At 36.3% G+C, this 25,060-nt stretch overlaps 2 protein-coding genes across 3 annotated transcripts in view; one reads left to right on the top strand and one right to left on the bottom strand.

Moving 5' to 3' along the window:
• Window positions 1–15,600, top strand: part of si:dkey-91i10.2 (uncharacterized protein LOC555224 homolog) — a 51,660-nt gene extending 36,060 nt beyond the window's left edge. The window contains exons 4-8 of one of the 2 annotated variants that reach the window (XM_056465247.1): window positions 1,799–1,976; window positions 5,377–5,575; window positions 8,558–9,132; window positions 12,365–12,510; window positions 13,363–15,600. In XM_056465247.1, the coding sequence (XP_056321222.1) occupies window positions 1,799–1,976; window positions 5,377–5,575; window positions 8,558–9,132; window positions 12,365–12,510; window positions 13,363–14,167 (1,903 nt within the window). In that variant the 3' untranslated portion in view covers window positions 14,168–15,600. Of the gene's footprint in view, window positions 1–1,798; window positions 1,977–5,376; window positions 5,576–8,554; window positions 9,133–12,364; window positions 12,511–13,362 lie in introns of both variants that reach the window. The other variant, XM_056465246.1, reaches the window with a different exon arrangement.
• Window positions 15,601–16,215: 615 nt separating this feature from the next.
• On the bottom strand, window positions 16,216–24,293 carry tsn (translin). The gene is made up of 6 exons (XM_056465245.1): window positions 24,052–24,293; window positions 23,719–23,812; window positions 23,541–23,637; window positions 21,138–21,253; window positions 20,979–21,058; window positions 16,216–17,182 (listed from the first exon to the last, which is right to left on the bottom strand). Exons 1-6 carry the CDS (start codon window positions 24,115–24,117, stop codon window positions 16,952–16,954), a joined length of 684 nt encoding a protein of 227 aa, XP_056321220.1. The 5' UTR covers window positions 24,118–24,293; the 3' UTR covers window positions 16,216–16,951.
• Between the last annotated feature and the right edge of the window lie 767 nt (window positions 24,294–25,060).

Genomic DNA, 25,060 nt, shown 5'->3' with positions numbered 1-25,060 from the left:
TCAAATATCTGATCTAATTCCAAAATCCCCTTTAGTCTCTGTGATCGAAAACCAATGTTCTGCATTCAGCATTCTTTGACAACATTTATTATGGTCAAAGATGAAAAAGGGTTTTCAAGTATCTAAATATGAAATGTGTTTGTTTTTTCAATTGAATGGTTGTAACTTTTTCTCTATTTAATTTGATCATTTACAGAAGATACCCACTAAAATATCTAAAATATAATTCAGCAAATATTTTGTTAGGCATATATGCAAAAAAAATCATATGATGGCATGATTAAAGACTCTATTTATGGATCACAGTGAAAAATACTTATAACCATGTACTCATTTTAAACCATTATACTCGTACTCATTCTTTTACAGTCACAATGTACAGGCCAGATTTTTATTTTATTATTTTATATATTTTTTATTTTTTATAAAAATATATGTTACACTGACAATAGGACATTATTTCACCCATATATTTAATATGCTTTGTATATAATATAGCATTTGATTTAAATAGGACACCAGATTGGGTCTTTGATTCATTATCATTTTTTCCATATTCTTTAATGTCTTTACTTTAATACACTGCAAAAACTACTTTTTGTGTCCCTAAAAAATATACATACTCAAAACAAGACCATTTTCACCAGGCTTTTAGGCTGATTTATAATATTTTTGAAATTTCTCCTTTGTTATCAGTGTTAAAATAGCTGTGCTGCTAAATATTTTTGCAGAAACCGTCATACACTATCATTTATGATTATTTAATACAAATGCATAAAAAAACACATTTTTCAAAATATTATTATAAATATCTATTTGTATTAATAAAACTTTATTTATTTAACAGAATTCTCTTTACCCCACTAGCTACTGAAGTTGTATAGTTTCTTAAAAATCTAAAATTTCATTACTCTTGCATAGGTATGGGCCTATAAGATTGTGACCGTATGATAACCTTAAAAAAAAATCTAAGTTTCACGGTATTGTGGTTACTGCTTTATAATATGTTTTTTTTAAATGTCTGGGTAAAAAAAACAACCCCTTTGAACACAATATGTTTTATTTTTAGAAACATTTCAAATATTTTGAAACAGTTACTTTCAATGTAGAGGGTCCTTTTTTGCTGAAGATACTGTTGCCGTAAAAAAACTAAATAAAACAGTCGCAAAAAACATGTAAAAAAAAAGGTTTTACGTATACTGTAGGAATGGTATAACAGAAAATTGTGGTGGTTTTAAAACTTTGACTTTACCAAACCATGGTAAACGTTGAAATGAGTTATCGTCCTATGCCTACTCTTGTATTTATCTAATTATTTACCAAATATTTTAGGAATTATTTTTTAAAACATATATAACAAACATTCAATATTCTCTGAAATCAAATCTTATCCTACACAATTTTACTTGTGTGTTGTCAAAGTGTAATTTGTCCATTATGTGCTGTTATTTGTTCACCGCCTGCAGTGTGTGGGGTCATTCATTGATGAATAATCTCTCTTTCTACCTCTCTCACACACACACACACACACACAAAAGAATCTAAAAGATTGATTCTGCTTATTCCCATTCTGAGCCCCTTTGGCGAGAGAGTTCAGGTGTTAATGTGAATTGATGCGTCTAATTGCCGTCCTCCATGAACCCCTTTGCTCCGGGGCCATGACTGCTCCTCTCTAGGGGATGTGGGGGTTGACCAAAACGCCACACAACGCAGGAATGGTGAATCAGGAATCACAATCCCAATAATCTAACACCTCCATTCTGCTGTCTTTTGTGCTCTCTCTCCTTTGCTGCTCCAGCTGCAGTGCAGAGATTGCAGCCGAGACGCCCGTCCGACTGTCGCGCGAGCCCGATGACGTCACCGGCATCACCCAGCCCTGCCATCAATCTGCCTGCGTTGCCATGACGACGCGGGCCTGCGGAGAGGAGGCTTGCACCGAGCCCACGGGACGGCGGGGGAAAGCGGACACAGAATGCGTAAGCGATGCTCTCTCTGAATATGGACGCCGGCGTCTGTGTCATGCATGAGGTTGCAGGGGAATCTGCAAGGTAGATGCGACCACAGAAATGTAGCTGAGAGCCACACGCAGGGAGGATTAGAGCCAGGTTTCATGGTGGTAAATGCTTTCTGTTTCTTTCTGTGTGTCCGGCTCCTGCTGCTGCTGCTGCTTGAGATGCCAGCCAGATTTCATTGCAGCACATTCATTCATAGCTATACAACTGCATGTGTGTGTGTGTGTGTTTTTCTTTGAGGAAGGCTGTGCAGTGTTGATGTGATTCATTGGTGCAGGAGGATGCTTCTTCTGTCTCTCTGTTACTGGGGTTTTAATTAAGAGAACTGCTGCCTTATTAATAATTCTGTACGTCACCTGAAGCCGTGGTGTCTTGTGTCTCGTACTTTGATAACATGAGAACGTAATGCTGTCGGGAGATCTTTTGAGGGCTTTTTTTACGTCATTGATGTGTGGATCAGATGGAACCGAAACACGCAATGTATCGAATGAGACGACATGTCATTTTGGATTTGCGTTCTATGGTTGCAGAGGTGTAAAAGATGAAGGGTTATCAATTCTGTTAGTTGAAGCAGATTCAGTCAGTGTGAACAGCTTTAGTCTACATGAAAGCGCTGACAGATCTGTTCGACCTCCACTGTATGATTGGAGTGAAGTGGGATTTTATACTGGGAAATTAAATGACTGACTTGATTTTAACTTTGGGTGACAAAAGTGTTTTGTGTTGGAAAAAATAGCTTAGGATAATATATAATTAAAAAATAAGATCTTAATGAACATTTCCAGTTGTGTCAGGTAGTGTAGCAATTCTTTCTATAGTTTTCCCAATGTTTTTATGTTGGAAATTGTTCTCTTTTTTGATGAAATATCATCTGGATTATGACTAGCAAATAGGATAAATGTTTTAAACGGATAATTCAGTCAGAAATAAAAGTAAAACTACCCAAAAATAATACAAAATATTCTGTTAATTTACCCTCATGAAAGATACGAGTTGTTTTTCTCCAATAGAACATCAAAGAATACTTTTATTGATTTAAAAATCAATGGTTGGATAATAAATGAACTTCTGTGGCTCCTGACATCACCTTGACGTCTTGTGCAACAGGCTGCTCACTCTCCAGACTGTCTTGGTTTAAAGGTAGTAAGAAACAAATTATTAAAGAAATAAAAGAATCATAAAATAGTCACTAAACAAGTATAATAAATAAAAGCAATAAAGAATTAAAATGATTTAGAACAAATTAAAACGTATTAAAACAGGTTTAAAAGATAAGACCTTCTTAAGCCATTGGTAAATAATGAGAAGCCAGTTTATTTCTGTTTTTTGTATATATATATATATATATATATATATATATATATATATATATATATATATATATATATATATATATATATATATATATATATATATATATACATATATATATATATATATGTATGTATGTATGTGTATATATATTTTTGATATTTATTTATTTATTTTTTGTTACTTTTAGAAAACACTTAATTTTCCCCTATAGTATAGTTTTTATAACTATGATTTTTTTTCCATTTAGATCTGATAGGAGCTCTTTTAGTTCTGCTTAGCATAGATTATTGAATTGAATTAGACCGTTAGCATCTCACAAAAAAATTGATTCAATCAAAAATTACTTTAAAATTGAAAAAAAAAAATTGAAAGATTAAAAAAAAAATTAAAAATGTCAAATTATTTTGATAATTTTCCTATTTAAAGATTGACTCTTCTGTTGTGACATTGTGAGATGTTAGGATAACCAAGACAAACAGAAAATAAAGAGTTGCTATTTTCTATATGTCTAGGAACTATACTGTCATTCTGACATAATAATCATGGAATTTTTCTGCCACACCAATATTACACAATGCTGTTACCTAGTTCTTATTACTCAGGTGCTGTATAATATCATTGCATAGATTCAAAATGGTAAAACTCTTAGGAACTTGTAAAATGAGCCAATTTTTCCAAGAAAGTGAAGTGATACTTTAAAAGGAAAAAAGTCACCTTCATCTTAGATCATCTGAAAGTGAGTACATTAACAACAAAATGTCATTTTGGGGGGCAAACTATCCCTTTAAACCACCCAAGAGTTCAGGCTTAAACATAAATTTCAGATTTATTTTATTGAGATAGTTTAGAGAGAAATGACAGGACGTGAAGTGGGACAGGATCAAGAAAGTTTCCTAAGACTCCTCAAACTCAGGTTACTCGAAACCTGAGTATAATATATAGTTATAGATAGCAGTAAAGTATATAGTTATACAGCTATTCAGGGCTTGACATGTGGGTAGATTTCAGCTGTGGCGGGTTAAACAGACCCTCCAACTTGCTACTTTGGCTGGTTGAAAATAATTTTATAATTGTAGTTTTCTTATGTGCGCGTGATCATCCTTTCAATATTAAACACGGTATGTTTTTCTACCAGCTTTCGTTTGCTTAGTTATTTTTATTAGCATGGTTTAATTATCATTTTTTACAATAACATTGCTTTAATAGGAGATTAACTCCCCATTTATTTGTAGTTAACTGGTGATCTGGGACCTTTTGCCAGAACAGCTTACTGTGCATATTTTAGATACACGATAATAAATATTTTTAAATGTTTTTTTGCATGTATACAGCTGTATTTTGTTTGTTTTCACACATTATTTAAAAGTTGTGGCTAAGAAATAATGATTTATTTTTGTTTGGTCAGAGATAAATTTGGTAAATCCCTAATTTTGAGCCCTGAAAAGTGAAATAAAGTGAAATAAAACTCATTGCAATGCAACACCATGTAAGCACAACCCATTTGCTCATGCTTATTAAGCAAGATCATACACAACACACACACACAAAAATGAAACGAATGAGAAATCTAAATGTAGCAATTTTAGCATGTCAAAGTCAAATTTCTGTATATAAAATATATTTTCCCAACAACAAAATTGTGGCTAGTAAAAATGGTGAGTGGCTAGTGATGATGAAATCTACTAGCCACAGTGGCTGGTGATCAAAAAAGTTAATGTCAAGCCCTGTTGCTATTCCCATTCAATCAGAGACACAAGGTCTTTATACAAAACATTGTATTAAATGTCAGTAAATGATGAAATTAGAGCAATAGATGTAAATGTAAACTTATAGCTATGACCTGTCCACTTACCAGTTCAACATATTAAAAAGCATCGGTAATGTAGCGATGTATCGATGTCTGACGCTGTTAGTGTTTTCATTCATTCTCATTTGTGCTTAGAGATCAGATCTGTCTTCACTGAGGTTTTACACTCAGGTCACATGCATATTTGAGAGCAGCGTTCTGCCATGTGCACAGCCGTCTAACAGATCTCCGTCCCGTTGGCAGGTTTCAGGGCCGGGCTGCAGACGCTCCAGCTCAGATGCGGCCTATGAGCTGGCGGAGTCCGTGAGGGCCCAGCGTGAGTGTCGTCTGCGGCCCCACTACAGCGACCCCATGCCTGCAGATGCCACCAAGCGGAAGCAGCTGGAGATGAAGATTGCCGCCGCCGCACGCTTGAACATTCACCGCAGAGACAGAGACACCGGTACAACTCTCTCAAACAGCTTTGCTCAGTGCTCTTACTGTAAATAAACTCTACTCATGTCCTAATTTGCACCGAGTTTATTTCATTGAAAACATTTTTAGGCTCGTCTGTAACCCAAGGGTATCACTTTAGTTGTGATTATGAGTCAGTTATTACTAAAACCTGGCCGTGGGGGGCTTTTACTGTAGCGCCGTCACATGCATGACCTCTACCCTGGAGACTGCTTTTATTTTTCTGCATCATGGCAGCTGGATTCACTGCCCATACTTGTTTTAGACTTTAAGACAACTTTTAAATATGTAGGACATCTTAACCTTGTAAGATCTGAGATATCAAAACATTCACATTTTTTTCGGAACTGAGACGTTTATTAAACTATCTAGCAAACAAACTCATTTTTGCCATATACATTTTTTTCATGATATTTATATTGTATCACATTTGATACATCAGGCGTTTGATATATATATATATATGTATATATATATATATATATATATATATATATATATATATATATATATATATATATATATATATATATATATATATATATATTTATATATATATATATATATATATATATATATATATATATATATATATATATATATATATATATATATATATATATATATATATATATATATATATATATATATATATATATATATATTGCCCTTGACATTTTGACAACGGAAAACATTTCAGGCAGTTTTTCACTTTGTTTTACCTGTTACCTGTGATATATATATATATATATATATATATATATATATATATATATATATATATATATATATATATATATATATATATATATATATATATATATATATATATATATATATATCATATACAACAGGTTTTTAAACAAAGGATTGATTAGTTTGATATTATATAGGTCTTAGAACTTTGTGTATCAAATATGATAGGTGCAGCTCTATAGGGTTAATTGTAGTAGTTTACTGTAAGAAACTCAGGGTTCCACACAATTCAATCATGGTGTCCCAACACAAATCGATTAAGTTACTTAAGAAACTTTCTTAAGTTAAGAAGTGGATCTTTAAGTGGATTAAATACAAAATAACAAGTTGTCCCCCCAAAATCTCAAGAATTGTGTTATTTCAGCTCATTTTAAATAAGTAGTTTGAACAAGCAGCAAGAATATTCTTTGAGTGTATCAATAAATATAAACTATTTAATTGCTTCAGTCTGTTTTTAGATTTAGATCATCATATGGCACTAACTACGAACTAGTTACTATTATGACAAATATTGATCTATCCCAGAGGTCAATCCAAGAGTATCATTTGCAATTGTTCAGCAAATTTTCTCTTTTTAAAGTCTATATTTAAGAATTTATTGATTAATTGTAGCTGCTATTCATCAGTTATTGTAACATAAAAAGTTTAGTAAAGGCAATTTCATCATCTTTCTCCACTATTTCTGATATGGTGTGAATGACATCTGTCGTTATTTTCAAGTGAAGAAAATACTATTAATGCTATTCACACACAGTTATAGTTTTGTAGTATAATGTAAGGTTATACTGCTATTTACATTCAAATGGAGACTGATGTGAAGCAGACGATGACAGCAGACATGCGGATCCAAATGCCGTTTAATAAAGAACAGGTCATACAGGCAATGGTCGTAAACAGGAGCAAAACAGTAGCACAAGGGTAATCTAATAGACGTGGTCAAAATACAGGCGAGATGTCTCACTGGGGAGCAAAGGATCAAAACGGGAAACAAAGCAAGAATCAAAAACACGGGAAAAACAAACAAGGAAACCGTAATGACATATATATGGTCCATCTAATCAGCCTATGTAATCAGTTGATTGGTGCAAAGAGTTCTGAGAGATATATTTCGGTAAGAATACCAGAAGTAATCTCCAATGGAGAGAACATAGCTGGCGATCACAACAGAGACATTAGGATTTTATATAAAGCATTGTATTAAATGTCAATAAATGATGAAATTGAAGAAAAGAATGTTATATATAGCCGACACCAGAATTATTAGCCCCCCTTTGTTTTTTTATTTATATTTCCCTAATGATGTTGAACAGAGCAAGGAAATTTTCACAGTATGTCAGATAATATTTTTTCTTCTGGAGAAAGTCTTATTTGTTTTATTTCGGCTAGAATAAAAGCAGTTTTTAATTTTTTTAAACTATTTTAAGGTCAAAATTATTAGCCCCTTTAAGCTATATTTTATGATAGTCTACAGAACAAACCATCATTATACAATAACTTGCCTAATTACCCAAACCTGCCTACTTAACCTAATTAACCTAGTTAAGCCTTTAAATGTCACTTTAAGCTGTATAGAAGTGTCTTGAAAAATATCTAGTCAAATAAATCAGTTATTAGAAATGAGTTATTAAAACTACTATGTTTGGAAATGTGTTGAAAAAATCTGCTCTCCATTAAACAGAAATTGGGGGAAAAAATAAACAGGGGGCTAATGATTCAGGTGCGCTAATAATTCTGACTTTAACTGTATAATCTTATTTATTTCATATTTAATTTAACTGTTTCATTTTATTAATTTAAATTGACTTAAAACTTAAATATAAATGTTTCTATTTAAAAAAAAAAGCATTAAGCACTCTGCATCCATGTGTGATTCAGCTTTCCCTCACAGCAACAGATAACATTGCGATATATTTAAAAAAAATACAATCAATAAAAAGTGATAACATATGACTATAATATATCACACAGTATATAACACTATTTACTCTGTGAATTCACCACTGATAAATATGTACTGTTTTAAAGCACATCAAATGCATTTTCTTAAATATTCAGTTATCATTTTTATGTTTTATATAATTTTCTCCGCTTTTTCTGATGGTGTTTTTATTTTTAAAAATATAACTTGTTGTGATTATACCAAAATGGTTCTTATAACTGTTGTGATGGAACTGTGTGAGCTGATCTTTTGCTGTTTGTTGTGTGTCTCCAGCAGCAGGCACAGCTCGGGGCCGCTCAGAGCCCAGAGGTGAGGACAGGAGCAGGGGTTTGGGTGTGAGTCGCTCCGCACAGCACCGCTGGAGTACAGTCAGCAGCCTAAGTGCAGACAGCGGTGTGGTGGGCTGGAGCGATGAGCGCGAGGATGAGGAAGAGCCCCGTCGGGCCCGTCACAGCGCCGGAGCCGAGGTAGAGCGGGTGGACAGCGGCATCGGCCATGGATTGGCTCGGAGCCGGAGGAGACCCCTGCCGTTCCTTAGGACCTGGGAGGTTCCGCAGCCCTGTCCCGACTGCGGACACAAAGAGGGCGCTCATGGAGAGGGCATGTGTGAACGCTGCTCAAAGCTACGCACAGAGCGCAAAGAAGCCATCCTGGAGTTTCTCAACACTGAGTCCAGCTACGGAGAAGATCTGCGAATCATCAAGGAGGAGTTTTACTGTCCCATGCAGAGTGCAGGGTTGCTGACCGCAGAACAGCTGACCGTGGTCTTCAGCAACGTTCAAGAGCTCATCGATGTCAATGACAAGTTCACAGACCATCTGCAGGACAGCATTGATCAGGCATTTGATCAGGTGAGCTGCATTTACAGTGCATCCAGAAAGTATTCATAGCGCTTCACTTTTTCTACATTTTTTAATGTTACAGCCTTATTCCAAAATGGATTAAATTCATTTATTTCCTCCAAATTCTACACACAATACCCCATAATGACAACGTGAAAAAGAATTGTTAATTGTTGCAAATTTATTAAAAATAAAAAATCTGAAAAATCACGTGTACATAAGTATTCACAGCCTTTGCTCAATACTTTGTTGATGCACCTTTGGCAACAATAACAGCCTCAAGTCTTTTTGAATATGACGCCACAAGCTTAGCACACCTGTCTTTGGGAATTTTTGCCCATTCGTCTTTGCAGTACCTTTCAAGCTCTGTCAGGTTGGATGGGAAGCGACCATGTACAGCCATTTTCAGATCTCTCCAGAGTTGTTCAATAGGGTTTAGGTCTGAGCTCTAGCTGGGCCACTCAAGGACATTTACTAAGTTGTTGTGAAGCCACTCCATTGATATTTTGGTGGTGTGCTTTGGGTCATTGTCCTGCTGGAAGATGAACTGTTGCCCCAGTCAGAGGTCAAGAGCACTCTGAAGCAGGTTTTCATTCAGAATGTCTCTGTACATTGCTGCATTCATCTTTCCCGCCTTCAGATACCCTTTTGGCAAATTCCAGGCGGGAAGTGGCTTCTGTCTGACCACTCTATCATACAGGCCTGATTGGTGGATTGCTGCACAGATGGTTGTCCTTCTGTAAGGTTCTCCTCTCTCCACAGAAGAACGCTGGAGCTCAGATAGAGTGACCATCGGGTTATTGATCACCTCCCTGACTAAGGCCCTTCTCCCCCGATCACTGAGCTTAGATGGTCGGCCAGGAAGAGTTCTGTTGGTTCCAAACATCTTACACTTACGGATAATGGAGGCCACTGTGCTCATTGGAACTTTTAGAGCAGCAGAAATTTTTCTGTAACCTTCCCCAGCCATGTGCCTCGAGACAATCCTGTCTCAGGGGTCTACAGACAATTCCTTTGTCTTCATGCTTGGTTTGTGCTTTGACATGCACTGTCAACCCTGGGACCTTATATAGACAGGTGTATGCCTTTTCAAATCATGTCCAATCAGCTGAATTTACCACAGGTGAACTCCAATTAACGCATCTCAAGAATGATCAGTGGAAACAGAATGTACCTGAGCTCAATTTAGAGCTTCACGGCAAAGGCTGTGAATACTGATGTACATGTGATTTTTCAGGTTTTTTATTTTTAATAAATTTGCAACAATTTCAAAAAATCTTTTTTCACATTGTCATTATGGGCTATTGTGTGTAGAATTTTGAGGAAATAAATGAATGATGAAATATTTGATGAAATAAATGAATTTAATCCATCTTGGAATAAGGTTGTCACATAAAAATTGTGGAAAAAGTGAAGCGCTATGAATACTTTACGGATGCACTGTATGATCAAATTCACCAGGCCAATGTTTGGTAATTTCAGCATTAATATAATAGAAGCTTTAGATGCAGATCAATGGCACTTTGTCAGTGCATTTCTTCTAATGGGATCTGTTTGCGATGGTTGGCAGCTTGGCACATATTTTTGCCAACACTTTATGTTCAATTAGCTTTTTTCCGAGTGGTGGAATATCTGAGAAGTGGTGTAATATAATCTAGTGTGTCTATGTTGGTCACTTTCTGGCAGTGCAGTGTGAACTGGTCTTTAGTTTGCATTCTTGTCAATTCCAGAACTAAAACAATTCTGCTGAATTTTTGGGAATCATCCTATTAAATTGACAAAGATAATTACATCTTTACAAAATAATTACAAGGTAATCCATGTGCTTCTAAAAGAGTGCAGACCCACCAAGGTCTGGACCCCTGAAAGTGTCCTGCAGAGACTGGCAACAACGTGTTAGTAGTATTTTTCAAGCTTTTTTGAAGGTTTTTAAGGTGGAGGCACTGTTGAACGAGCACTCACAGATGCTCAGTTATGAAATCTGAAAACCTTTAATTCTTCCTCATGTTTGTTAAACCATTTCTGAACAATATGAGCATTGTGGCAGGGTGCTTTTTCCCGCTGTACGAGGACACATCTATGGCACACAATCAGCATCTTATTACAAAGTACTTCTAGCATTCTAGAACAACACTGTCATGAAGGGGTCAGCAACAGTGTTTCAAAAGATAGCACAAACATTTGCACAAATGGCAGACCAAGGGTTTCCCACCGGAACATTTCCCAGAGCTTCACACTCCTAAACTTTTCGTTGATACTGCAGCGGAGAGATAGCAGGAATAAAACTTGCATAACCACAGTTGTGCTATGTGTCAGTGTGCTTCACCACTAGGCTCTCCCCATCGACCCCTCTACTGACTACTTGTCATCCTATAGTGCATCCTGGTGTCATCACTCTGTGTTAAAATGTGCACATATACAGTCGTTCGTGTTATTTAAAAGAAACCTGTACCAGATGACCATCTTCCACTGATTCAAGATTCAGGTGCAGTTTGTGTTTAACATTGAGAAGATTTTTTCAACACATTTCTAAACATAATAGTTTTAATAACTGATTTATTTTATCTTTGCCATGATGACAATAAATAATATTTAAGACACTTCTATACAGCTTAACTAGGCAGGTTAGGGTAATTAGGCAAGTCATTGTATAACGATGGTTTGTTCTGTAGACGATTGAATAATATAGCTTAAAGGGGCTAATAATTTTGTCCCTAAAATGGTTTTAAAAAAATTAAAAACTGCTTTTATTCTAGCCGAAATAAAACAAATAAGACTTTCAACATCATTTGGGAAATATTTAAAAAAGAACAAATTCAAAGGGGGGCTTATAATTCTGACTTCAACTGTAGCTCATAAAGCACCATTGTGCATCCTAAGTTAGAGTCCCAGCTGGCTGACCTTTCCCTGATACCATCCACCTCTTTCTCTCTCCAAACTTGTTTCCTGTCTAAATACAGTCTTATCCTAATAAATGCAAAACAATACATCTTCAAAAAATGCTTATTTATTTACTCTCAGGGCCGTTTTATATCGAAGTTGATATTTAGCTGCACCATGTTGGTGTTTCGTAACATCTCATTTTTTATGAGGTGGGTTGTTAGCCCAACGCTCAACCCTCAACCTGGAGGACCAGGACATACACACATACACTACAGACAATTTAGCTTCAAAAAATGCTTAAAATTGTACAATTCTACAAATGTAATAGCTAAATGAAACCGTGACTGTCTCCATACAGGGTGACGAGGACCTGCAGGCTGTGTGTATTGGAGAAATCTTCTTAGAGTTTGTCAACATGCTTCCAGCGTTTCAGACGTACTGCTTACAGCAGTCCACATCTGTCAACATGCTCAACACTCTGGAGAAGGAAAAGGAGCTGCTTAGGTACACATTCTACACACTGCCTCTTCAGCATTAGGAAATTATACTCCAATTATAATAAGATAAAATAAAATCTTGTCAAGCTAGTTGTTAATATTTTTACATGCGCTGTATTTTCATTGGACCACCATTTTCACTGCAGTCAACGGGCAGAGTTATATTTACCTTCATCAGTTTTACCCATTGACTATGCAGTCCAGCTCGTCCCAAATGTTACGCATCCCTGCTAAATGAAACAGTAACACTTTAGTTTAGGTCACAATTCACAGTATTATATAAACTAATAAGTAGGCCCACACGGAATCTGCGCTCGCAGAATTCCGCAGATTTTTAGCCCATCGTTGATTCTGTTTATTTACTGGTGTAAATGTGTGTATATCTATATTTATTCAGTTTTTTAAATAATTTCAGTCATTTTATTGACTAATATGAAAATATTTATATGATTTATTTACAATATAGTTAGTAAAGTAATATTTAATGTCTTTTAGTAGATATATTATATGTGAGACTTGCTTTGTTTACCAAATAAAGTGGATCTAATTGGATTTGCATTGTAAACATTAAATACAAGTTAAAACTTTTTAATTTCATATATTAAGCTTTTAGTTATGATACTCTCAAAATCATTCCGCATAAATCCGCAGATTTGTTACAAAATTCTGCACAGAAATAGCAAAAAATTGTCTGCAGTTTCCATCTGGCCCTACTAATAACTAACACTACCAGCTTAATAAACTACTAATTAGCTGTTTTTTTATAATTAGTAGGGTAGAAGTTGGGTTTAGGTTTTGGGTAGGATTAGATGCTGTTTAAGTTCATATTTTTTTAACTACTGATTTTTTCTCCCCTCAGAATATTTCTCGATGTCTCCCAGAATGACAACACAGCACTCAGACGCATGAACCTGCGCTCCTTCCTCATGGCGCCGCTTCAGCGCGTGACCAAATACCCACTGCTGCTAAGCCGCATCAGCAAGGCCACCAACGAATGTCACCCAGATTACCCGCGCTTAAAAGAAGCCAAGAGCCGCGTAGAGTCCCATCTGGAGCACATCAACATGAAAACCAAACAAGAAGGGACTGCCACATGGTCCTTACGCTCCTTCCGACGTGACAGCCGCAAGAACCGAGAGGTCATCAACATCGAGATGAGGGAGCTGTCGATGAAGATGGTGGGCTGGGCGCGGGAAAGCACCCACTTCATCATGGAGGGGCCGCTCCAGCTAGCACAGCCCGCCGATGGACAGTGGCTGAAGAAGGGAAGCAAATCCCTCAAATTCCAGAATGTTCAAAGTTTACTTATGGTTCGCACCCTCCGCGCTACAGACTCAGTGACTGATGGTAGTTTGGAGATTTCGGAGACGGTGCAGGATGGTGTGCTGGTGCTCATCAAGGACAAAAGCAGTGGCAAGTTCACTGTGTTACGGGAACCCATCCGTCTGGCCAACTGCGTGGTGTCCGTGGACCCAGACTGTGAAGATACCTTTGAAGTGCTGGACATCCGACGCGAGGCCTTCGTTTTCCGTGCCTCCGACAAACCGCGCACTCAGCAGTGGTTTCGACAGGTCAAGAGATACGTTTGTGATCTGGGATCCTGGAGAAAACGACGCAACGCTCTCCCTAATATCATGATTAACACCACTCAGAGCCGGTCCTGAGACTGAGCCCTCAGGCACAAACTCTGATGTATAATGAGTTATAATGATGAAGACAATACAAACAAATCAATATTTTGTTGAGCGAACAGTATTTGTGTGGGGAAACCGCGTCCAGTAGATATTTCTCCACCAATGGACTTTTAAATCGCAAGGTTTTACTGTGGTTTAACAGCGACTTAATATTAAGGTGGCACTTTGTATGAGTGGAGAGAGAAAAAATGACATTTGGGACGAGGAGAAATTCACTGTCAAGCAAAAAGTAATGCCCTTTGGCATGACAAAACGAGGGCCTTGTTAGATGCCTCACTGCTGCACTTACTGATTGTAAAACCAGTTGGCTACTGAGAAGAAACGTTTTCAGGTGTGAAATGGTGACGATGAGCATGAGCGAGGATTGGTGGACTTTTTAGAATGCACAACAGAGTGGAAAGCTGTGTTTGGGGTGAAGACTGGGTAAAGCCGTTTGTTTTCGGACCATTGTAACTCCCTCTTCCACTCTCTTTCTTCCATTAGCTTTGATTCCCACTGCCATCCAGGAGCAGTTCTCATTTTTGTATCACTGTGCTGGTTTATAAAACAGCAATAATCTTCATTGTAGCAGCAGTTTTTGTTTGGAGGTACCCATGTTCTTGTGAGCAGCGATGTAACAAAAACATTTGTTGGTATGTTTTCTCCATTGATGATGATGATGATGATGTAGCCTCAATCTATTGCCACTCATGGTTGTGCTGAAACCCGAATTAGAATCAATTTAATGAACCATTTCCTCCCCAAATCTTGTAGCTAATAATTGGGATTTTGCTTCTCTTGTAATCTTTGAGGGGAAGAAAATATGTGCCTTTGTTTATTTGATAATGAACGAGTACAAATTAGTTCAAGTTTCCCCTCTACTTGTACCCACAGATCAGGCCGTAAACGAGATCGATATTCTTTTTTTGCTGCTATTGTATTCCAAGTGATTCCCCACTGATATTCGAAGCTGTGCTTTATGACAACTCGCTCGGTTACCTTACCTGTTTTTGTTTGATGCACTTTATTATGAAGGTCCTAAAACAGGAGCGAGAACGATGTTCTGCAGTTTACAAAGCTTTACTGTACTCCGTTTTAAAGATTGTTTGAGCTTTAAGAGAACCACAGTTGACTTCAGCAATAGCAATCAGCCACATTCACACCGTCATTCCGGTCTTTCTCCATCTATAGATGGATAGAAATGATTACATCTAAGTTGCAACATGTATATTTACGGTTTGTTTTCCAATGGCATTGATACTGTTAGATAAATCATAGCTTCCACAGTACACGACAGAAAGAGTTGCAGCTGCCAGAGTTTGATCTGAGACCAATCAAGCTGTTCAATACCTTTTTTCCGTTCTTAAAAATCTAATTTAATATGATTTTGTTGTGTAAAATATTGTGAACTACAATTAAAAAAAGACAAGGATCCATCTCTCTCTGTGTTTTCTGAGAACATTGTTTGCAACAAGAATCTTTATTACATAACACTACTGAACAAGAAAAACATGACTTCCTACTGAAAATCAAAGTCAATTGTTTAACCATCATATGAACAGGCATTTCAAATGCAAATACTGTCAGATAGATATCTTTCTTTGAGGAGAAACTGAGCATTATTGCTTACAATTACTTGTAAAAATAAAAATAAAAGTCTCCTAACATCACTGAAAGATCAGATGAAACATGCACATACAAAAGAAACCAGATCTGCAATAAGAAGGCAATGCACTGACAGAACACTAATAAAGCAAATTAAGTTTCCATCACAAAACAAATGCACTGTCAGTTTGCTCTTTGAAACATTTGCTCGAACGGTTTGTGTTATTTTTCCAAAGCTCTTTATCATGATGAAATACTTCAAGGAGTTCAGCATGCAATATAAGAGCAGAACAAAAAGAAGCAAATAGTCAAGTCAGAGTGATAAACACTGATCAGTAATGTACAGTCAGAAATGAACGTTCAGTCATAATGTTCTCATCCTCATGTTGTTCCAAAGCTTCCTTCAGTAAATCACTAAAGAAAAACATCATTTTAAAGAAGATTTCCACTGAAAAAAATCTAAGCCAACGGGATTCAAGAATTTCAGAACAACCTGAAAATGAAACATTTATGACAGAACTTTTATTTTGTATAAACCATCCATTTAACAGAGAAACACACGGAATTGTGCACGACACAAACATCGAACCAACAGTGAAGGAAAATGTACGATTTACAGACTGCAGATTGCAGTATAAAGCTTGTCATTTTGGTATGTTTATCGATTTCTTCAGCGAAAAACCACTAATAACCACTAATAATAATAATAGTAAATAAAAAGTGTTTCAAAAACTCAATTTAATTAATAAACAAATAAATGTCCAATGCAAAAGCGTCTTCACATGTCATTCTAGACAGAAATGAACAAAACATGCACAGACCCTCTGTTTCCCCCCAACGTTTCCCATATTTCTTCATGTTGTTTGACTGTAGAATGGTTTGAAATACACGTGGCGGAGACAAAAATATCAATAATAGTATAAAAACATCCAATCAAACAGAACAAGCAAACAGAACGCACCTGTACAAAAGCATCTCTCAACAGAAGTGAGAAAGAAAACATCTTCCCATTGAAACCTGTTCTTTGTCAAGGTGGATAGATGGTTTAAAAGACACCATCTGAGGACCTTCGTTCCCTCCCCTTCTTCAACTGTCCGCTGACAGGTTCTAGCACTCTTCTTCTAGATGTGGCGAATCGCAACCAGGGCGTCCTGCATTCCCACAATGCCTCTACTTCTCTTCTCCCGCCTCCTGCTCCTTGGCGAGGCCTCGGATGGACAGATCGTACACCACCTCCTCGATCTTTTTAACGTCGTACTTGAGGCCGTCGTAGCGTTTGCGGAGGGGGTCGTTTTTCAAGTTGAGCAAGCGAAAGCCAGAGTCCAGTTCATTGATAAAGTTTGAGATCCTAAGCGGACGCCCGTAATCCCCTGCGGTCACACTGTTCACTGCCAGCCTGGACTAAACCAAGGAAACATAACAGGGCGATACGTTGAATTCACTTTGTAGACGATTCAGTTCAAGTAGGTTGGACAAAATTCATGATAAAACCCCAGAAATGTTCCATTACTTAAAACATTGGCTGTAATTTAAACGATGTTCATGTTGACAAGGAATCAGATTTACTGTGGAAAATGAGCAATATGGATTGAAAGGTTTTTATATCGAAGCGTGAATAAATATATATAAAATATTGATTCTTAGTTAATAGAGAATGGCAATATTAAGCTCGCACAATGTAAACCAATGCAAATCACCACAATAAAAGCCCAATGTTTTATAGCAATACTTTTTACAAACGCTCTTTGTGTGTCTGAGAAGCTGAAATTGTGCATTCCATAATCAGTCTCCGGTGCTAAAGTGGAACTAGAGATGGAGAAATCAAATAAATCCTGCCAAAGTTGGCCCACCATTTCATCTGAGAAGAGAGGGAGAATGGTGGGCAAGTTAAAGCCAATGCCTTCAACACAGCTCGTCATTTCTATTTTTTTTTTATAATAATTTTTTCATGGTTTTCACCTTTATTAGACAGGACAGTAGAGAGTATTGACAGGAAAGCATGGGAAGCAGATAGAGTGGAAGGTTCGGCATAGGACCGCGAGGCGGACTTGAACTCGGGTCGCCGTGAGCACTGGAGTGCATGTGTCGACGCACTAACCAATACACCACTGGCGCAGACGTCATTTCTAATTTTAACGTGACCTTTTGTTTGTTTGTTTGTTTAATTGTAGAAATAAGAAAAAGCTAATTAAAATAAATTTTTCAATTAAATCTTACGCATGAATCGGGTATTAAAAACTGTAAGGATCCTCAACGAGCAAATCAAGTGTAATTGAATACACTTGATTTGCTCATTGAGGATCCTTACAGTTTTTTAAATATTCAGCATTATAAATGGCATTGTTCATCATTAAATGTAAAAAAAAAATAAAACAATTATTACTATGACTTAAATATTTAAGTAAATTTATTTTTAAATATTAAGAAATCACCATATAACATTTTGGTTTATTTAACTTCAGCCCACCACCCTCAATCAAGTTTGATTTTTGGCCCTTCATGAGAAAAAGTTTGGGCACCCCTGAAATAAACGAATGAGCTTATCAGTAAGCGACAGGGTATTAATGAGCTGCCATAAGAAATCATGTCTATACATGATTTCCTTCTTGTGGCGTGAGTGCTTAGTTTATTGCAAATCAATGTGGAACCTATAGAGATCAATCAGGCTGTCCTGTTCCAGATTGCCAGAATGCATTGCACTATAACGTCATATTTCAATTCTCTATGCTACACATTAAATGTTGTAAATAATCTAATTGTATCTAGTTGACACTCTAGTTGCTAGAGTGTCAACTAGATACAATTAGATTATTAGAGTCTAGCACAACAGGTGGCTGCATCCTTAAGGGGTCATTCACAGAACATGTTTTGGCATTCCACATATCGTGTTTCTATAGAATAATACGACAGATTTTTCTTAACCTGGTATTTTTTCCATTTCACTGCTTGCATCATGAAAGACAGTTCAATGTCAGCTTGTAATAGTAAAACATGCTGTATCTTGGCCACACTTTGATCTAATGAACAGTGATAAGCGCTTACTAAACAAAACATTGCTTCAAGAGCTTTGAATCCTTTGAGAATCACTTGTTTCAAAGTAGTGGTTTGGAGTGTTCAGCAGATTCGTGTGATTTCAGTAAAAATCATCATAACTGATTTGCAATTTTAATGGGTTATCATCAGCCATCACTGTGAACTTTCGACCCTTGTCTCTTTTTAGCTAAGCCCTCTATAAAACAAACTAAACAAGCTCTCAAAACTGATAAAAGAATACAAAAGATAAACACTTAAAGGGACGGCTCTCCCAAATAGAAATTACAATTCTCTTATTTACTCCAAACCGGTTTCAAAGTGGATAGGATTTTCTTTCTTCAGTTGAACACCAAAGAGATATAATGAAGAATGTAGAAAAGCAGCATTCATTGACTTCCATTGGAGTAAAAAATACTATGGATGTTAATGTCCTTCCAACATTCTTCAGAAATATTGTGTTTAACTTTAGAACCACTAGAATGCGAGTAAATGAGGACATTCTCTTTTTATTTTGGGGCGAGGGGGGGTGAATATGTTGAAACTGGTTTGTGAAAGCCTCAGTCAGTTGCTTATTTCAAAACTGATTCAAGGCTTCAGTTGTATGATGTGAAAAATGTTCTTTTCTCACATCGATAAACATGCACATTTCATCAGAAGAAAGAGCAGGAGGCTTTGTTGCAGCACAGGTAAAGAGATAATCTATCTACACTTTTAAAATTGTAATTGTAAGTACTTCTACTAATTACTTGGGTGAAAGAAGCCAATAAACTTCTTTCAGTTGCTGTATTCGCACAAAATAGAGCAGACAAGATTTACATTATGCCTTTAAAAAGGCTGTAAAGTTTGAAGACAGCACCATCTAGTGTCCACTGCCAGGGGATAAAATCTACCTATTTTTGAAAATATTGCAAGAAATGAATGTTATTATAGCCCCAAATGCTGGCTGCTTCTCATGATTTTAATTGTTATTGTTATGGTCCAAAAGGCTTTAGCTTTTACTACTTTACTAGTAACATGTCTCCTTTTAAAGTGGAAACAATTTGACTATCACTGGTTCTTTAACGACCATTGACAAGGTCTGGCGTCCCTTTTTAGATTACCTACTTGCAAACTTGATTTTTTATATATATATATATATATATATATATATATATATATATATATATATATATATATATATATATATATATATATATATATAAAATTATTTTTTCTGGGTTTTCACCTTTATTGGACAGGACAGTAGAGAGTATTGACAGGAAAGTATTGGGAGCAGAGAGAGGGGAAGGATCGGCACAGGACCACGAGGCAGGAATCGAACTCAGGTTGCCGTGAGCACCGGAGTGCATGTGAAGACGCACTAACCACTACACTACTGGTGCCGACGGCTAACTTGATTATTAAATTGAGCATTAATATTATTTATTTATTTATTTATTTAGTTTTTTTTTTTATTTACTTATTAATTATATTAATTTAGTTTTTGCAATGGGAAGTTATAGGCTGTTGAGGAGGGAAGTGTTTATTTGGGGTAGTGTTAGTAACAACATGGAAAGAGAATTATAAAATAATCAAATGAATGATGTAATTGATGTTCCATGTAAAAAAAAAAACCTAATAAAACAGAAGTTTGAAATAATTGTTATTCTCAATAAATTATTTGACTATGTAAAAAGACACACCAGCCTATAGAACAACCAAAAGTTGCTTAGGGGTGCATTTGTACCCCTAACTCCCAATCTATCTCCCCACAAAAACAAAAAAAGCACAAAATAATGTTAAAGACGAATTTGACTTGCATTATTAATCATTTATATTTTTCCACAATTTCTATAAACATCACAGCAATGTTCTATAGGTCATGACAGCTGTCTATTAAAATGTTAAACTTGCTTGCATTTAAAATTTAGCAGTGGATAATATATCAAATCATGCATGTGTGGATATGATGTCACATAATAGGTGTAATTATGCTCATCAACAGGGCAGCTGATGTTGCTCATTACAACAAAAACAACGCGTCACTGCAAATCCATATCAGTGCAAACTAAACATCAACTTTAATGTTTAAAATAGTAACAGATTTATTACTTCTGCTAAATGTTTATGTATACAATATACATAACAATTATAACAATAATAACAATAAATGAAGAAAACTCACCAGCTCACTTGCCAGAATAAGAACTCCAGCGAGATAGTCTTCCACATCCAAATGAAACCCTTTTTCTCTGTCAACTTCAACTGCAAAAATGGTGAAGAATAACTAACCTACATCCACCTGGTATTCCAAGATATTTAAAAACACTTGAGGGTTACATACTGGCAAGTATTTTAGCGACTTCCTCACGTGTGACCAATGCTTCGCTTTCTAGGTACACCACAAACGCTGCAAGGAAGGCGAGTCGCTGAAGGACAAATCTCCAGAGTTCATGATACCTGGGGAAAAGTGGACATGTGAGTCTTTAATATACATCTCAAGACAAACAATCATTCAGTCACTGGATATTATCAGGTAAGTAGTAAACAGTATTTTTATTATTAGGGTTTTTTTGGAAGCACGCTTTATACTGTATAACTGCAGGATAACTATGTTTATATACTGCCCTCCCTATTCACAACTCCTTGGCCTTTCTGATTTTGACTGTAATGTAATGAGGGGCACCTTTCATGAAGCTGCTTTGGAACGCTTTTTAAATATTATTGTGAAAAGTGGGGACATTTTAAAAAGCTTAACATGGATTAATGCAGGGGTTCCCAAACCTTTCAGCCCACGAACCCCTAAATAACAGTGCCAGTGACTTGCAACCCCCAATATTCTCTATGGTGGTTTTAAATATATAAACCTTGCACACAACAGCACACACATACCAATAGTCCCAAGTCTATTCATCATTTAATTTTGGAGAATGCCACTCGAAGACCATCCTCCATGGCTGTATTTATTTTTAAGGTATGCGAGTGCTGTAAAGGTGTCAGAAAATGCCATAAAATCAATCTGCGGTATCTAATGCTATTGCTGTGTCTTTAATATAACGTAATCACCCAACAATAAAATCGAAAGGCTGATGGCTTTTTCTTTGCATGTTGTTTTTTAAAATTTATTATTTACATGTTAACAATCTTACTATTAATGTTACTACTATTTTGTTCTTCAGTAGGTTGTGGATGAAGTATGATAATTCTAACACTTTAATGAAATGAATTTGATTTTTGGAAATCGCCAAGCAACCACCCATCACCGTCCCAAGACCCCCTGTGGGGTCCCGACCCCCACTTTGGGAAACACTGCTTAATGTACCTAAACACCAACCAGAGAAACGTGAATTTCTGTTAAACTTTACTTGTGATTAACACTAACTATTATTAGAACGGCCCTAATTCCATAGACAATATCATCTTAAAGTCCACATGAACCGGAAACTGTGACCATTTTCTTTTGTATTGTTAAGTTCCTAAAGATATGGAATATTAATGAGAAAAGAGTGGGTGTGGCTTGTTTTTTTTTTACTGCGAGCTTATTGGATGAAGTAAAGTAAGCATTCTAGTCACAAAGATTGGGAAAAGGGTTTCGGGAGAGTTATTACCACTTACAACCCAATTTCTGTTTGTTGTCATAGTGCTGTCAAAACTGACAGTTGGAGGGGTGTGGTTAAGTATGTTAACCACACCCAATACCTCAGACAGACGTAATCTGAGAATTTGACTAAAATACAAGTGCATTTTTTTTTAGATTAAAGATTACAGGGGCAAACTTTTTTTTTTTTTACTTAATGACATGCACAGATGAATTGTTCACCAGAAAACTAGCAATGTCAGCTAACAAAATCAATATGGTTGGATTTGATTTCATGTGCACTTTAAGTGTATTCTTCCCCATTGAAGACCATTGAAGAACTAGAGAAAACCACATTTTTAAAAAGGCTGTTCCTAAAAATTACATTTTATTCATGATAGATTTAACACATTCTGCTGTCAAAAGAATGCGCTTATATGCTTCATGCCGCCCGCAACAACGTCATAGCAGAGAATGCTTAACATAATGGGCCTATCATACACCCGGCGCAATAAGGCACAAGACGTGTTTGCTGTGTTGTGTTGCTATTCTCAGACCAGCGCAACCCTAATTTTCCAGTTTTGCACCACACTGTTTTAATAGCAAATCCATTTGCACCACTTCTCATGGGTGTTCCCATCTAGAAAGGAGGTGTGTTAACGCACATTGTTGGCGCATTGCTATTTTGAAGAACTGAAATAGAATGCAAAATTGACCAGCTGAAAGCAGGTCTAAAGTCCAGCAAAGACACGCCCTGAATGCTTTTGCGCCATGCGCTTTAGACTTTGTGTCTAGTTCGTTAAAATAGAGCCCAATATTGTTCACTTTAGATGTGGAATCAGAGCTCATGCTTTTGATAGTGGTTAGTGTTAATTTCAAGTAAATATTGATGAAAATTTATTTTCCTCCGCTTTTTGTTAATATATGTCCAACCATGTTAAGCTTTATCCACATAATGGACTTTAAGGGGGAAGAAAACGCTTAACGTGATAATGTTCACTTTATCTATGGAATTAGGACTCATTATTTTTAAAGTAGTAAGTGTTAAGTAAAGTTTGACAGACACTAGTGTTTCTCTGATCAGTGTTTAGCTACAGTAAGCCATGTTAAGCATTTTAGAATTTCCCTAAAAAATGTTTTCCAAATAAACTTGAAGTGAAGTGACCTAACCGATAGTACTGCTCCACAGGGAATTTGGTTTTCAGCTCTCCGGTGTGATTTCTGACAGTGCAGAACAGCTCTCTGGCCTTTAGACACTTGCTTGGAACTAGAAAACAAACAGTAAACACAATGTAAAATACATTATGAAGCTCAAAAGACTTACAAACAGGCTTTTAACTAGTCTTACTGTCTTTGAAGCCAGTTGGTTGATGGACACTTTGAAGGACAGTGAGGATCTCTCTGGCTGTTTGCTCCAGAACTTGGACAACTTTTCTTATGTCCTAATGAACATAGAAATGTGGATTTAAAAGAAGCTCACATTCAAAAAGAGATCACCAGAACCTTCTGTCAAGACATATGTTACACTTCATCATGTCTTATTTATAAATCAGAAACATCCACTGATGGCATGACAGAGATTATTACTGATAAAGCAATATTTCATATATATATTTCACGTCTCTTAAAATCTATTTAAACTGCAACAAACGCGTTATTATACGCTAGTACGGTTGTTTACCTCTCGAATATCTTGATCGGCACTCAAAAAGCCCTGAATATAGCTAAACATCTCCGTTACAGACATCTTCAAACGCGCTTAGCTTGTGCTGTTTGCCGTGTTGAGCTGATCACAATGTCCAATCTACGGATGATGCAAACACTGTAAACCGAGACCGCTTATTAATCGTGCACGCAAAGCAAACCTGCAGGTATAATAACTGGAGTCATCAGCGTGCACATTCACATCTGTGCTTCTTTAGCTTGACGCGCAGTGATGACGTAAAGATGGTTTCTCTTCGGGCAGGTTGCTGGTAAACTCGACGCCATCTACTGAAAATGCGTGATAAATACCTATATGTTCAGTCTGTGGTTTTTATTAATATTTTTTTTTACACACAAACGCCACTTCAGGAAATTTGGATAAACGTAGGCTATATAGAAGACTTAAAAAAGAGAGCACTTGGAATCTTATTTTTTTTCAAATGTTCAAATGTTTGTACTAGGCTATAGTTCCCACAGCATCCCACAGCAAATGTCACTTAAAGTTGATATTTATTTATTTGTTTCAGATAATGACAAAAGATTTATTGTTTTGTTGCGACTGAAAGTCACAGGTATTCCACCATTTTCTATTTAAATTGGGAAGAATGTCATCAGTAGGCTATTCCACATAATAAAACATGTAACTCAAACACATCATAAATCCAGAGAAACAGAGGGCTTATATCTGTCTGTACTTGTAGTCATGAAGAGATTTAGGGGGTCTCCAGGACAGAAATTTGAAGCCCCCTTTTTCAGATTTTTTTTTTTTTTTGACATCTTAAGTAATTTTAACAATTTGCCAGGCTTACAATTATTTTAAACAGTTTTCTTCTTATTCTTAGTGAGATTGGAATAGTATGATAATAGTATTATTCATTCATTCATTCATTTTCTTTTCGGCTTAGTCCCTTTATTAATCAGGGGTCGCCCCAGCGGAATGAACCACCAACTTTTCCAGCATATGTTTTACGCAGCGGCGGCCCTTC

The sequence above is a fragment of the Danio aesculapii genome, chromosome 9, assembly GCF_903798145.1.
Source record: "Danio aesculapii chromosome 9, fDanAes4.1, whole genome shotgun sequence".
Taxonomy (NCBI): domain Eukaryota; kingdom Metazoa; phylum Chordata; class Actinopteri; order Cypriniformes; family Danionidae; genus Danio; species Danio aesculapii.
Note: the sequence above shows the minus strand (reverse complement) of the source record. Positions and strands in the feature narration are given on the sequence as shown.